At 37.4% G+C, this 16,034-nt stretch overlaps 2 protein-coding genes across 4 annotated transcripts in view; one reads left to right on the plus strand and one right to left on the minus strand.

The window, feature by feature from the left end:
• Nucleotides 1-285: 285 nt before the first annotated feature.
• Nucleotides 286-10,309, minus strand: asb5b (ankyrin repeat and SOCS box containing 5b). 3 transcript variants are annotated; one of them, XM_016232206.1, is made up of 7 exons: nucleotides 10,105-10,309; nucleotides 5,897-5,976; nucleotides 5,664-5,771; nucleotides 4,687-4,837; nucleotides 1,564-1,698; nucleotides 1,216-1,407; nucleotides 286-778 (listed from the first exon to the last, which is right to left on the minus strand). In XM_016232206.1, the coding sequence occupies exons 1-7, from the start codon at nucleotides 10,298-10,300 to the stop codon at nucleotides 651-653; spliced, it is 990 nt and encodes a 329-aa protein (XP_016087692.1). In that variant the 5' UTR covers nucleotides 10,301-10,309; the 3' UTR covers nucleotides 286-650. The 3 variants fall into 3 exon arrangements, with proteins under 3 accessions (XP_016087692.1, XP_016087700.1, XP_016087710.1); XM_016232214.1 differs by lacking the exon at nucleotides 10,105-10,309 and adding an exon at nucleotides 8,859-9,121 and having other exon boundaries at nucleotides 287-778; XM_016232224.1 differs by lacking the exon at nucleotides 10,105-10,309 and adding an exon at nucleotides 7,546-7,621 and having other exon boundaries at nucleotides 288-778.
• A 1,545-nt stretch (nucleotides 10,310-11,854) lies between these two features.
• The window catches only part of spcs3 (signal peptidase complex subunit 3), a 7,883-nt gene continuing 3,703 nt past the window's right edge, over nucleotides 11,855-16,034 (plus strand). Inside the window, exons 1-4 of the mRNA XM_016232237.1 lie at nucleotides 11,855-12,124; nucleotides 12,584-12,657; nucleotides 14,727-14,803; nucleotides 14,976-15,091. Coding sequence (XP_016087723.1) covers nucleotides 11,982-12,124; nucleotides 12,584-12,657; nucleotides 14,727-14,803; nucleotides 14,976-15,091 — 410 coding nt within the window. The 5' untranslated portion in view covers nucleotides 11,855-11,981. The remainder of the gene's footprint in view (nucleotides 12,125-12,583; nucleotides 12,658-14,726; nucleotides 14,804-14,975; nucleotides 15,092-16,034) is intronic.

Here is a 16,034-nt window from a genome sequence, read left to right on the forward strand (position 1 = left end):
AGTGCACACTACACTGAACATGACTGAAATAATTAGTTCATTGATTAGGATTGAAATAATAATACATTTACAGTACCAACTGCGGTGAGAAAGAAAAGGGAGACCAATTAGATCTTCACATTTTACATATCATTCTTTATTTCTATGCAAGTTACTGTGTGTATCATGCTTTGTTTTGGCAACAAAATGTTTAGCCAAAGTTCAGTATTAGATTAGGTTTTCGGTTTTATTTTCAAAACAGTTCAGGATGCAGTTAACTTGGGAAACTGAAAAAAAAATATTTTGTGAAAGCTGTTACTTTGATAAAAATATAAAATTCACTATACTGACATGCACTTCAATAATTTGATCCTGACGTGATAAATGTGTATCATATTAGGCATGCAGCTTGATATATAAGAATGTGCAGGTTAAAAATGACTAATTTACATTACTCTTGTTAAGATATTATTTACAAAAATATAACTGATGTTCATTGGTTGCACAAAAATATATCAGTTAAAAAAAACATTTGAACTTAGAAGTAAAATGAATGGCTAGCATGATTTAGCTTTTTGTGCACTGGTGGTCACAAACAAGACTGGGTGACCTTTTTGTGTATTAATGCACTTAAAAAAGCAGGAGGGGCTTTATGGTTGGAGGTAGAGAATTTATCTGTACTGGAGGAAACTCTTGAGCAGAGTAGGCAGTTTGAGGTGTGGAATCAGATGCAGTCTGGATCGGCCCATGTAGTTTCGGATACTCAGTCTACACAGCTGACAGAGAGACCGCGGCGTGGCTATCAAGGAAGAGACAGTCAAAGTTAGCAATATCCCCCCTTTTATTAAAAAAAATATATGTATTATATATCTTAGCCTACACTGAATTTTTTTTTCATTATTATGTTCCCATCCATTTAAATTTATCACAATAATTTCTGTAATTTTAACTCAAACATTACAGTTTTAACTGAACATTTTCATAAATGAATTGAATTATAGTAGTTTACTAATTTCAACAGTAATATATGCTATAATGTATGGAAGGTGCAACTTTGGACGTAGCATGTGAATGGGTGATTTCAGCACCAGACAATCTTTTAGCCTAAAATATTTCATCAATTCATCAAAAGATAATTTTTTTCTTTAAGTTGCATTCAAAATTCACACAAGACCCTGGCTTATTTCCTCAACCCATTCCCTCTCTTTCCTGTCAAAATCAACTGAGCAACATTACCCTCATAAAGAAAAAGCACAGCCTCTGCCGCACTGCTGGGTGGCGCTGTTTCTACCGGCCTTTGTAGCTCCAGGTTGCGAGCGTTGATGTTAGCGCCAAAGTCTAGTAGCACTCTGATGATTTCTGGACAGTCCTTCTGTGTTGCAGCGTGCAGCGGTGTGTCCAGGAAACGGCCCTTCTGCACATTTGCTCCTAAGAAAAACAAATTCATTTATGACAGGGTAAAATAAAAACTAAAGAACTAAGGTGAGATGACCTGACCACACACCAAAATACACCAAGTAATTGAATTTCTTTTTTTGTGTAGTTTGAACAGTAAAAGTGTGCAAAGAGCCACATCAAACTCACCTCCATCCAGAAGTTTCTGTGTACACTGGAGGTGCTGGGAGACACAGGCAATGTAGAGAGGTGTTCCTAGATGAGGGATGTTATAATCTACATCTGCTCCCCACGAGATGAGAGACTCTATACATGCTGCTCGACCTGAGACAACAAACACATGTACAGTATGTTTACATTTTTGTAACCTCTGCTATAAATGTTTAGTGATTTTGCTTTCGCCAACCAGGGAGGCAAAATAGTGTAGTGATGGGTACTCACGTCACCAATGACGTTATGATTTTTGGATCACGTGTCACTTAAGGTGCAGTTATGAGTACATCGGATAAGAAAGATTGGTGGGATATCTAACTTGTAGAACCTCTTTCTGTATTATCAACACAAGGAAGACACAAGTGTAATAAAATCAATTTTATTAACAAAAGATAGGCACGACTTATCAACAACTACTAAATGAATACCATAAATGAAAAAGGAATAAAGTGCATAAGATGCATAAAATGCAAGTGATTGAGTTGGATGTTGCAATGGTAGCGTTACGATATCTTATGAAAAGATAAACTGAGACTACTATCCTGTTGAAAAAAACAGCATATGCTGGTTAGGTATGTTTTGATGCATGGCAGCTGGTTTGAGCTGGTCCTTAGTTGGTCATGAGCTGGTTTAAGCTGGTTATGAGCTCATTTAAGCTGGTCATGTGCTGGTCCTAAGCAACTAGCTCCTGCTCAGGACCAGCTCATAACCAGCAAAGGACCAGCTTGAACCAGCTCAAACCAGCTGCCATTCTTAAAACCATACCTAACCAGCATATGCTGGGTTTTTTTCAACAGGGCAATAAAGTGAAGAACTCTATTATGTATCAAACAAATAAATGAATCATTTGTTATCAGCTGACATCAACTATATAACATCTAATGTAAATTAGAAAATCATAATGGTATAATTTAAAATAATGCCACGGTCTCTGGAAGAGGTTTGGATAAGTGATATTTACGTTCTCTCAGTCAAGTTAACAGTCCAGTGGTGGTGACTTCTTCCACTGGTTGTGCTGGTAACAATGCAGTGGGCAAAGGAGCAGAAATCTGTTTCAACAACCATGAACATGAACTGCTGTAGGACGCTGATTTCCTGGAGCACCAAAAAAGTCTAAAATCTGGAATGCAGATGTGGCCCTGGAGTAGGTGCAGAAAGTAATTTGCCTGGAATACGCAGATGAAAGTACCTTGAAGAGAAGGTTATGATCGCTGGAGCTTCACCTTGACGCAAATGTCTGTATGTCTTCTGCCTCTCTGGGCTAGAGAGTCAGAACTTTGTCAATCCACTTTGTCTCACTTGGACGTGCTGTATCTGTTGTTGTCTTGCTGGCCAAAGACTCTGAACGTAGAGTATCTCTTTCCTCGCAGGCTGGAGGCCCAGAACGTGGTCCTATCTGTTGCTGCCTCAAAAGCTGGAGACTCAAGACAAATGGGTCTGTTGCTGCCTTCCCAGTAGTGGGCTGCAGGCTCAGAACTTGTAGAGTCGTTGTTATAGCTGCTATTGCCTCTTCCCTCATGGGCCAGAGACTCAGAACAAGTCTATCTGTTAGTGTCTCACTGGACATGCCAGAGACTCAGAATAAGGAGTGTCTTTTGGAAGGGTACCTTTATCCCTTTCAGATGAGAAGAAGATTGCAAATTAACACTTCTCCATTTCCATGCTGTGATTAGCTGTTTCCATCAGAGCGGGGGAAAATAGTGTGGCTCACCCTTCTTTCCTTCTGTGGAACTTATTTGCATAGTCCAAACACAAAGTTAGACAAATGAAAAATGTCACTAAAGTTTTACCTGTGCAGTTCTCACTTTCCAAACCACAACCATGCTTTTGGCAATGTTACGAACGCATCAAGTCCAAACATGATGGGAAAAGATTGAACTGTCTTGCATGCATTTATTTGACCCTTAACAGCTAAGTTTGTGTTAGATGTTACACTACACATAGCTGTCACGGAGAATAATTATTTCTCTGAATAATTATTAGATGGATGTGTTGTAGTTTCATCAGTTTTAAGGTTTTAAAACATAGATATGAATGGATTTGGATGGATCTTAGTCCTATCTGTTGCTGCCTCAAAAGCTGGAGACTCAAGACAAATGGGTCTGTTGCTGCCTTCCCAGTAGTGGGCTGCAGGCTCAGAACTTGTAGAGTTGTTGTTATAGCTGCTATTGCCTCTTCCCTCATGGGCCAGAGACTCAGAACAAGTCTATCTGTTAGTGTCTCACTGGACATGCCAGAGACTCAGAATAAGGAGTGTCTTTTGGAAGGGTACCTTTATCCCTTTCAGATGAGAAGAAGATTGCAAATTAACACTTCTCCATTTCCATGCTGTGATTAGCTGTTTCCATCAGAGCGGGGGAAAATAGTGTGGCTCACCCTTCTTTCCTTCTGTGGAACTTATTTGCATAGTCCAAACACAAAGTTAGACAAATGAAAAATGTCACTAAAGTTTTACCTGTGCAGTTCTCACTTTCCAAACCACAACCATGCTTTTGGCAATGTTACGAACGCATCAAGTCCAAACATGATGGGAAAAGATTGAACTGTCTTGCATGCATTTATTTGACCCTTAACAGCTAAGTTTGTGTTAGATGTTACACTACACATAGCTGTCACGGAGAATAATTATTTCTCTGAATAATTATTAGATGGATGTGTTGTAGTTTCATCAGTTTTAAGGTTTTAAAACATAGATATGAATGGATTTGGATGGATCTTTGTGATCTTTCTCTTTGTTTCACACACTGCTGCGCTTCTGGAGTTCCTAAGGACTTTTTTTATGGCAGTCACAGGCCAAAACCTTAGGAATCAGTCTCTAGGTGGGTGAAGGGCAGAAAGTCCTGTCGTTCCTTGGTACCAGAGGTCTTCTTCTTGCCCTGTAAGAGGTGCCTGGCTGTTGTCTTGCATCTTTATCTGATGGTGTTGGACAGTTTTCACTAGTAGTCCACCAATATCCAATCAAAATAGCAAACCTTTGTCCACTATAAACTGGCCATAAACTGGGCCCTGGAATGTGCTGTTCACTACAAATGCATTTAAATCAATGGATTTTTTTTGTGGTTAGATTAGAGCAGTTACCTGGCAAGCAGAATGACTTACCTTTGCTGGAGGCCTCATGAATTGGTGAAGGCTGGCACGCTTCTGCCTGTGGTTTTGCTCCATGTTCCAAAAGCACCTCTGTGCAGGTGACACTTCCTGCTGAGCAGGCGTTAAACAGCGGGGCCACGCCATCAATGGTCGTGGCATTCACCTGCCATGTACAAGAACATTTTAACAGCACACTCCACACAAACACAAACAGATCAAGCTGCCATTTCAGTCTTCTACTATACAAAGAGCAAGTCATTCCTGAAACAATTAAGGAAAACTGGGGTTAGTTGTCACAAAGGTAAGTTATCAGAAGAGGCTATTACAGTAACTGTGGTTTTGAGATAAAATTAAATCATTTATGCAAGTGACAATTTATTTACATAATTTATTTAGTTCTTAGAGAAGAACTAATTTAGAGAAGTTCAGTTGGTTGCAGAAGTTCAGTTGAATTTTTGCTATAGCTGTAAACCAGCAAAAAATAAATAGACAAATAGATAAATAAAAACACTCAAGTGAAATATTCAAGCAAGCATCTATTATATATATATATATATATATATATATATATATACAGTATATATATATTGCTTGTGTAAGAGTAATATATATATATATATATATATATATATATATATATACTTATTTTACCGAGGAATTTACCAATTAATTCTTTAAAAATCCTACAATGTGATTTTCTGGATTTTTTTTTCTCATTTTGTCTCTCATAGTTGAGGTATACCTATGATGAAAATTACAGGCCTCTCTCATCTTTTTAAGTGGGAGAACTTGCACAATTGGTGGCTGACTAAATACTTTTTTGCCCCACTGTATATAAAGAGTAAGCAAAAGACTGAACTGTATGCTCATGACGTGCATTTTTCAGAAATGTTAAGTCAGGGTACGCTGTGTTTTTTATTGGGGCATATATAAAATATGTATATGTTGCTGAAAAACCTTTAATATGTTGTTTAATAACTGTAACTCACATTGGCACCAGCTTCTATGAGAGCCCTGGCACATGCTACGTGATCTCCCAGACAAGCTTCGTGCAGTGGAGTCACATGATCAATGGTGATGATATTTGCACTGTAACCCTGGTAATATGGAGAGAGAAAAAACAGGAAAATTATATATTTTCTTTTTTTAAATGCTAACATATTAATTTGACCTCTTTTTAGCTATTTATGCTCCATTTATGTATGTGTATATGTTTGTGAACCTGTGAGAGAAGAGTCTTAAGCGCCAGAAGTCGACCCTGACACGCAGCTTCATGGAGTGGAGAACGATCCGCCCATGAACCTGTGAACATACATCAGATTATTCTTAATAATAAACAAATGTACGGACACCCAACTGTTTCCCATGACTAATAAATGCCCTTTCATCTCAGAAAAACAAACTACAAAACAACCTCAAAAAGTTACATTAACATAATTTACAGCAACCATTATTTGCTGTATTTAAAAGCCAACTAAACGCACCATGTAATTCAAGAGCTTTAAATACACCCACTCAGCCACAGCCAGACTTCATATAAATTCTAGTACATTGCAAAGTGAGAGTGGTGTAAGCACTGGTGATTTTGACACTGCCTATTGACAGCTGTTGAGCAGAGAGCCTGTGAGTGGAATTGCTGAAAATGGCAAAGCATTATCAACTAACATGAGAGTAGATCAGCTCTCTAGATACAATAAAGGTCGACTCATTTCAATTGTTGAGCCATTTGAACAAATTCCCCTGTGTTGCTTCGATACAAAATGTAAATGGAATGATTTCACTACATAAAATGCACAATAAAAATCGGGTTATGTTATCAGTATGTAGGAATAAAAGCAATATTATTCTCCTATAAAGGCAGCTATACTATTTCATGTATAAAGGATACATTTACAAAACACCTCATATAACAAAAGCCCATTTACAAAAACTCAGTGGATGATCCATGGCATTCATTATTCCTGGGCAGCAAATGCCAGGGCTCTCCATTACTGGCAACGGGGCATTTTGGACAGCATGTCTTTTCTATTATGTGTTTGAGCGGAAGCCATTTCAGTCTCAAAGTATTCGTTACCAGCATTACTCTTCAAAAGAGCTACATTTTTAATAAACTAACGAGCAATAATGTTGTGCAAAAAAAATCCAAAAATATTTTGAATAAAAAAAAGTTTAATGATCAAAAATCTATCTACCCATGAAATATATTGACAATTATTATTATAATTCTATATTTTTAACCCATCATTAATGTTAAATGTTTATTGTTAGATGCATAAACTTATTATATAGTGTATTTTCAATTCAGATTTATTTGTAAAGTGCTTCTCAAAATTAAAATAAATAATCATTTCAAACCAATGTGTTAAAAATTATCATGTTAAACAAATTTGATAAATATCTTAGTTAACAAGTTACCATCAATATCCCTAAGAAAATAATTATACTAATAAAAAAGTAGTTTTGTAAAATATTTCTTATTTTTTCTCATATTTTCCAGATCCCCTAACACCTCCCTGCAACCTCCTGGGGGTCCTCAGTCTGCATTTTGAAGATTCCTCAATTAAACAACTGCATCAACCTACTGACCACATAAGCAACAACACAGCTACCAACAACACTGTCTTCAGACATTTTATATTTAGTCAGAACCAGAATCGTATGTGTAACAGAATAGTTGTGAGGGTGTTGCATATGCCTTAATTCACAGTACTAGCAGCTCATACCATAGGTATGCATCTATTCACAGTGGACTGAGGAGATCTATATTTAGCAGGAGCTCAATCTAGCCACAACAACATACGACAACTGCCTTCTGCTACTGCCATTGCTGGCACAGAACGAGGCCTAAGAGCAATAGGTTCCGTTAAGTACCGAGGTCTCCGTCGCCCCACGGCACATCTAGCCATTGATACGAATACGCCATAGCCTGTAAATGAAAGGACGGCTGTCATCTTGAGGCGCAAAAAAGCAGCCGTCTTCTCTTTTTAGCTTAGTTGAGCGAAGATGAGTTACTGCCACTGAGATTCCACACTGACATGTGGAACTGTGCTTCAGCCAATTACAATGATACTAGATGCTAATATCATTTAATGATGCAATTTTGTATTTTCTTTGGCATTATGCCATATAAAAATGAATTAGTTAAAATTACTTCAATAGTGACAATTTAGGTCAGAGAAACCGGCACTGCTCAGTATGAATGCTGGCTGTTTAACAGCAAAAAGTCTTTATTGAGACTGTGAAAGCTTTCATGAATATTTCAGATCCTGTTCTGTTCATGTGACTACAGCTGGGCTCCATGGAGACTATAGGACCACTTGTAACTTCCTTGCTTAGCCTAAGCAGGAAAGTTACAAGTCAAAGACAGTACTATTCAAATATTCTCTGGCACACTGCAATGATATAAAGGAATCCCTCCTCTATGCATTATAGGGTAAAAAAACCAAGTCTAAAGCATAATGCAGAAGGAGTCCAAACACAACACATAATAGCCTATACTGTGTTTACTTGAACTCTCATTGGCCTTGCTAAGAGGGTTCAAATTCTGCCAACTAGAAATAACTAAACTTAGCTGTGTGCAGCAATAAAATCAGATCGATTTTTACCTTAAGAACCTATCAGACTATCACACACTCTAGTTTTTACCTCAACTAATAACTACTAGGCCATGTACACAACATGTTAAACACATTACATAGTGCATGCTACTATTTTTATGTTCCTATACTTACTGCTACTGTTGCATAGTCTGCAAATAGCTAGACAGTTTTGTATTTGGGTTGTGGGGAATACAGGAAAACACAAACCAGGCTTTGAAACAAAATGTTCTTTTTTTCCTGCTCTACTGAGAATGATGCTTGCAGGTGTGCATGCTTCTGCCTGACACTGTGGAAATCATGTAGTTAATATCCATCCTTAGTCCATTCTTCTTTTTTTTTTATTCAATTTTCCTATTTTCTAATCATGAAAACATATTATTTATGTATAAGCTAAATATAAAACAACGATATTAACCATAATATTACGAATATCATATTATTTTTTTTATATTATTTATCTAATATTACTTCAAATGTTATTTGTCGTTTTACATAAAAGGTCCGCCCTTATACAAATGCATTACTGCAAGGTGACAGCAGGGCGCAATATAAAGGCACATTTATTTACACGTGTCGATAACTCACCTTGACTAATCAAAATACCCCAGCGCGATTTCTTTTTCTCAGAAAAATCGTCGACGTCCTCTCGCTTTCTTTTCTTAGGAGTATTTTCTGAGTACTCGGGTTCTCCGCAGGGAACTTCAGGCATGTTTGCATCAGCTCTGTGTCATCCTCTCCGGGGTAGAGCGAATGTGACTAGCGCCCCTTTTTGATTGGCTGCTCGGCTTGTTGTTGTTTCAGATCTCAGTAGAGTCGCGTTGGCTAACTTATGAATATTAATAAGGTCACATTGACGTTGCTGACCTATACTTGACGTTGCTTGCTACATTATTTAGGAGCTTCTGGTCACGTAACGTAATTAATATTCATAAGCCGAGCCTTTGCCATAGTAGGAAAGATAAACGCCCACTTACTGCCTACTTAACGCCTACTGCGCGCACGCCACGCAACGTACTTTATATTCATGAGATCAAATATTCACCATAATACCAAGTCCGTGTCAGTAATACTATTTATAGCTCAGGTTAAGATTAGAACGCTGCCACTATTATTCCGACGCAAGTAGCTAGTAATAGAATCAGGATTCTAAATGGCCTTTTCACTTAACATTTATTAAAAATAGATGTAGGCCTATTGTAGAATTTGTTACTTTTGCGTCCTTTTGCGTCATATAGCCTAACATTTCCGTTTGTCTGTTGCTTTGTCTGTTGTTGTCAGAAGCCAAGCAGGTAGCGGATAATAACTGATAATGCAAGCAGTCATCTCAGTAACTTGTTTAGCTTTTCACATCAGGTACATTTTCACGTTATTAGGTCTTAGTAAGGAATAATATAGGGCAAAAAAGACCAAAAGGAGTGAGAATCATACAGAGAGACGATCATTTCCACAGACAAAATCACTACATTTTTCTTTAGACTTCAGAGTGTCAAATTACAGATTAATTAATAAATATGACGGATGCATTACTATACAATTTTAAGTTCAAAACGTTTAAATTGCTATTGCTTTTTCAACATTGTATTCAGTCAACACAGTCATTTCAAAATTCTGTGAGAAAATAATTTTCCTTAACTCGGTATTAGGTAAGAACACGCTGACCCAATTTTCTCAGTGTTACAAACTGGGCCATGCTGCAGAAGCTTTCTCTTTCACACCCTATACAATCAGTTAAAGTTTTACGTACCTTACAAAGAGACATAAAGACCCTATAGTGTCTCAGAACATGCTCCAATATATATAGCCTCAATATGTCCCATTCTTGCGTACTTACTGTGCCCTTGGCCAAAATCATAGAACTCAGCTGCGATCCGGGCCGCCTCATTACGGTTTCCTTTAACCACATAGAAGTGGGTCAGTATGTTTAAACTGATCTTGAGAAATAATTTGAAGCAAAAAAGGGCAAAAATCGAGAGATAGACGTTGGTATACTGTGAGCCGAAAGGCCGCTCCTCCAAAATCTCAGTCATTGCTGCTGCTCAGTGACAGTAAATGTTTTGGAATGGGATCCAGGGATGTGTTGTTGGGGATCATATGCCAGGCCGGCCCAGTTATTCCCCAAGGCAGCTGGGCCCAGAGAAGAGATGAGATAAGGCAGCTGTACTTATAACTAGTGGAAAATGGGCCACTTGACTGAGGCATAACAATAGGTGTTGTCATTTGTTGGGATGTTTGTCTCATGATACATAGTGACAGCTTTGTTTTCATTACGCTATTTGTATTGTAACATAGTTGCTATAGAGCAATGTCTTCAGATTACTGTATTTTTGTTTATGTAACAAATGCCCTGATTAATCCAATAACAGAAGAGTCACCAGGATGAAGCATTTGGTTGATCATCTGAGCTTTATCATATTTTGACAAGTATTAATACAGTGATTTTACGAAAAATTATTTTACAAGCATTTCATTTTGCTTTTATATTTTTTAAGGTTCTGTGAAATGTTCATAGGAGATATTAATATTTCCAAGCACAACTGCACTAATAAACATTATAATAGATTAATCAGCTTCTCATAAAAGCCTATTATGGACAAATGTAAATAATTTGATTTATCTTGTACAAATTTTTATTATTTGGGGGAAATTCCACATACACAAATAGTCAGGGTTCTTTCCTGTAGGATACTTTTTTAAAGTAATAAAGAGTTTTAGATTACTCAGTGGTTATTATGTGGTGTATATTTTTATATTGCATATATATATATATATATATATATATATATATATTTGTATACCGTTGTGCACAATTTTTTTCTTTCAATTGCAAATAAACATAAGACAGGGAACATCCAACAACATAAGGCACATCCACTATAAATAATTCAAATAATCAACATAAATAATAATTATTATACTCACAACAATAACAACAACAATGAGGGGAAAAGAAAAAAAACACAACACAACACAAGGAGTAGGAATCAATAGATGTACAAAAAGTATTTTGAGATAGGAGATAGGATTTTGAGAGAGGTAAAGAGTTGCAGACTCTCTATTTAGATTTTTAAAGTGCTTAAAGCTCTGAAACATTTTCACAAACTCACAAAGCAGTATATTAAATGATGGCTTACATTTTCCCATTTGCATGTTCGAATATGAGATTTACCAAACAATAAAACAAAGTTGACAACATCTGAAAAAAGAGAATTGAAATCACACTTAAAAAAAGAAGTTATCTTGCAAAACAAATGAAGGAATTGTTTCCATTTTTACCGAATAACCAACTATGAATATCAAACCAGAATTTAGAAGCAACCTCACAGTAAAAGAATAGGTGATCAAGTGTTTCAGGAAAAGGAGGACAAAAACCACACGAGTCCACCTCAAAAAATCATAATTATTTTCCTGTATAAAATCGCTAACAGGGTAAATCCTAAACAAAATTCTGTGATCTTTAGTCTCCTTAACTTTGGAGCAACTGGGTGTGTAAGATAAAAGATTACTACCGTTGTTTGACTGTTCATGCAATTCTACTTCCTGACCACTGGATGTCACTATGTACTTTCCAAAATGAAACAGGAAGTCAGTCTTGCTTCCGAATCATCTTTTAACTGCCTCACTTCCTGCTCTGAACCTCCGCTCGGAGCTTTTCAATATATCTTTGTTTTGCATTACATTGTTTTAGTTTGATCAGAACTAGATTGAATCATGAATACAGTACTGTCGAGGGCGAACTCGCTCTTCGCCTTCTCTCTCAGTGTGATGGCAGCTCTCACTTTCGGATGCTTTATTACCACAGCCTTCAAAGACAGAAGCATACCGGTGGATATACACGTATCCAAAGTCATGATGTAAGTTACCTGCACCGTATCTGAGTCTGCGTCCACAGCATGGATATGAAATCAGTGTTAATCTCATCAACAAATATTTGATATACACACGAGGCACCACAGTCCATTCAGAGTCCTTTGTTTTTGCAGCATAAGCACTTGTAGATGCTGCTGACCTGGCGGCCAATAGCAGTGCAGCACATCAGCTATGCAAATAAAATTAATATGTAGTTTTATGGTTTTATTCAACAATATTGTGAAACGCTGGCTGTGTCTGAAACTGTAAAAGAGAGTGAACACTAGGCCTATATTGTTTTAGATTCCCTGTTAGCGTTTATTTTATTCATACTATTACTTTATTTACTTTAGTACATTTGAAATGTGCATGTAGGTTCATCTTGTCACACACATCTAAGCAGCAATGAGGCACTTTACTCGCCCTCTCATTCTTCTCATCCTTCTGTTTCCTTCTTTCTCCAGTAAAAATGTAGACGACTTCACCGGACCACGAGAGAGGAGTGACTTGGGCTTTGTGACATTTGACATTTCTGCTAATATCCTTTTGACAGAAAAGACTGCAGCGGTGTAGCTGCGGTGTAGATCATGTAGATGCAAAAATGAATTAATAAATAAAATAATGATGATTTAAAACCACTACTATGGTATAGGGCTGCACGATAAATCGAAATGGAATCGAGATCGCGATTCGACAGAAGCTGCGATTGTCATGCGTATCTTTCAGTGAAGCACGGTTCTGTGATCAGCAGTAAATCTCCATCCGAAGGCCAGAGGGATGTCATCTCAGGTCATCTCAGAAGGATTTATTTCAAACACTCGACTGACGTTATGAAGTGTGTTTGGAGTAAGAATATGTTATTAAATCTGGTATTTTCACATGCTTTCAGATGGAGCAGCATTTACTTCACAGAGCCGTAGTTCACTGAGGAGCTATGCAAACAGCTTTGCATAATCGCGAACGATTTCTTCGATTTCAGAATCGTGGAATAAAATCGTCCGCGATTCAGTGAACTACGGCTATGTGTAGTAAATGCTGCTCCATCTGAAAGCACATGATGATGATTTCCTGCTGATTACAGAACCGGCATTACTATCAAAATGCGCATGACAATCGCATTGATTAATCGTGCAGCCCTACTATGGTATAGTTTCTATAGAAGCCTGTTTCTGCTAGGGCTGTTGCGATAACCGCAATATCGCAATACCGCGCTATTGACGAGCAAACCGCAGAGGAATGCAAGAACCACAGCAACCGCAATTTTTGCATGTTTTCTTTTTTCATAGGGTTATGCCCTTCTCGTTTTACACTTCGTGCATGTGTACTGAATATTAAATAAGTTAGTAATGATAACATAATGTGTACCATGCTGATTTGTACTGCGGCTCCGTAGATTTGCACTTAACCAGCCTAAAATGACAACGAATGAGAGCGATCAACTGAGCATGTGCGATTACTTGAGTCATATATATTTGTGAAAATAGGTACTCATGTCCAAGGAAAGCCAAATCTCTTGGCATTGACGCATTGGTCAGCTGAGCCTTTTAACGGGGCGCTCAAAGTTTAAATGATTTCTACAGCGTTATTCATGTAGTCTCTCTTTGAATGAATCGGCGTTTTTGAACGTGTAGTTGAATGAACGGTTTAAAGACTCACTCAAAGACAGTCCCTTTCCACCACCTTGTGGCACAACAATGTAAATGCACTGACTGACAGCCCGTCCAGAAAAGTCTTTTGTCCATTCGGATTCGAGGATCAGAACAAACTGTTATACATATAGGCTAACAATAGCCTAACGGTCTTATTGTCAGGTTTATGTTCTGTTATGTGGATCGTTATTTTGTCATTCTCTTCTGTTTACTTCACTTCCTGTTTCAACGCTATTTGGTTTCGGTTTCTGAATATGACCTCGTTATATCGTAACACATACACACACAGGTTGTATATATATATATATATATATATGGAGATAATACAGCATACCGTGCTATTGAGCCACTCAAAATTACAGCAAGGGAAATTCCTTCACCGCGACAGCCCTAGTTTCTGCCGTGAGATTTAAAAAAAAAAGGGTAATTGTGACTCGCAATTCAGACTATTTTTATTATTTATTTATTTTGCAATTCAGAAAAGTCAGAATTGCAAATTGTAAATCAGAACTGCGAGAAAAACTCAGTTAGAATTCTGAGTTTAAATCCAGCCATGAAATATAAAATTGAAAAGGTAATTGTGACTTTTTATAATTTGTAATTCTGAGTTTTATATCTCAGAAATGCGAGGGAAAAGTCATAATTGTGAGATAGAATCTTGTAATTCTGAGAAGAAAAGTTGGAATTACCTTTTTTTAATTTTGTTTCTCATGGTGGAAAAAAGTTTCAGATTTGTAATTCTAATGTAAAAATGTCCTTTGTAATGTTTCTCTATTCACTGTTTTATGTTTAGCATCATGTAATTCCTGTGTAAATGCATTTATGCCACATCAGTGCACCATTCATCAGTCTTTGTAAGTGCACATTTTTGTGGTGTATACCACTTCAGATGTCAGTTTTGCAGTGCAGTTTACACCTAGAAATAGATTTACATTATTTGCCTTAACCACTTTTTAACATCTGCAGCCAATATTTGACTGGAATGTAAAAGAGCTCTTTCTTTACCTAACTGCTGAATATTCAACCAAAAGCAATGTAAGTCTTGACCACTTCAGTCTGTCCATAGATCAGTGGGTCTGGCAAATATAATTAACGGTTTTGTTAATGAAAACTTGTTGAGAGCTGAGTATGTGTTGTGGTGTAGATTGTAATATTTCAGACCTGTTTGTGATTTTCAAATCAGTAAAGAGTCTTTATCCCATATTAGGCACTGAACCAGGTGGTGCTATGGGACAAGATTGTCTTGAGAGGTGACAACACCAAACTAAATCTGAAGGATGTTAAATCCAAGTACTACTTCTTTGATGATGGGAATGGTCTAAGGTTAGTACCTTTTTCTTTCATAATTTTTTTTATAAACTTGTTTTCTGCCAAATTTGATGTGCAATTAATTTGTAATTAATCAATCATATATAATTAATCAAATTAATTAATATATATCAATATATTTACATTTGTAATACTCTGACAAAAATCTACACCCTATTTGAGCTGAATGTATATTGACAATGTGTCAACCTTGTTTGGACTATAGATATTTGACATGAAGAACTTAAAGGGTTAGTTCACCCAAAAATTCAAATTAGCCCATTATTTACTCACCCTCAAAGTACCCCAGGTGCAGGGGTGTGAAGTAACGAATTAGAAATACTCACGTTACAGTAATTAAGTCGTTTTTATCAATAATTGTACTTTTTTGAGTAGTTTAAAAATTGTGTACTTTTACTTGAGTACATTTTAAGTGATGTATCGGTTAGAGCCTGACCGATATATCGTTTTGCCGATATTATCGGCCAATATGAGCCTGTCGCCGAGATATCGGTATCGGCGAATATGCCGCCGATATGAGCATTTTTTTTACAGAACATATAATGCAGATAAAATGCTTGAAATGGTGTTTTTTGCTACTGGCGACCTGGATGAAACGCTTTAAAGCTTAAGTCTATGGAAAACCATTGAAACTTTGAACGGCCATATCTCCGTAACGGCGTCGCGAATCCGCACCAAATTCGGGGGATCTCTTCAGCTCAAGGAACCCTCTCGAATGAGAATCGAGTGTACGTCTCGAGGCCCTCTTTCGAATGAGACCACCCCTGCGTGGATAGCCCCCGGGGTTCGAGAGTTACAAGTGGTTAAATTCGCGGTCCAGCGCCGACCGATCTAGCGATCCCGGGGGGCTACCGACACGCGGAGGGTGGTGTTCGAGAGGGCTCCTCGAGCTGAAGGGATCCCCGAATTTGGTGGAGATCCGCCGGCGCGTTCGCGA

This window comes from Sinocyclocheilus grahami, unplaced genomic scaffold, assembly GCF_001515645.1.
Source record: "Sinocyclocheilus grahami isolate Dianchi unplaced genomic scaffold, SAMN03320097.WGS_v1.1 scaffold17.1, whole genome shotgun sequence".
Lineage (NCBI taxonomy): Eukaryota > Metazoa > Chordata > Actinopteri > Cypriniformes > Cyprinidae > Sinocyclocheilus > Sinocyclocheilus grahami.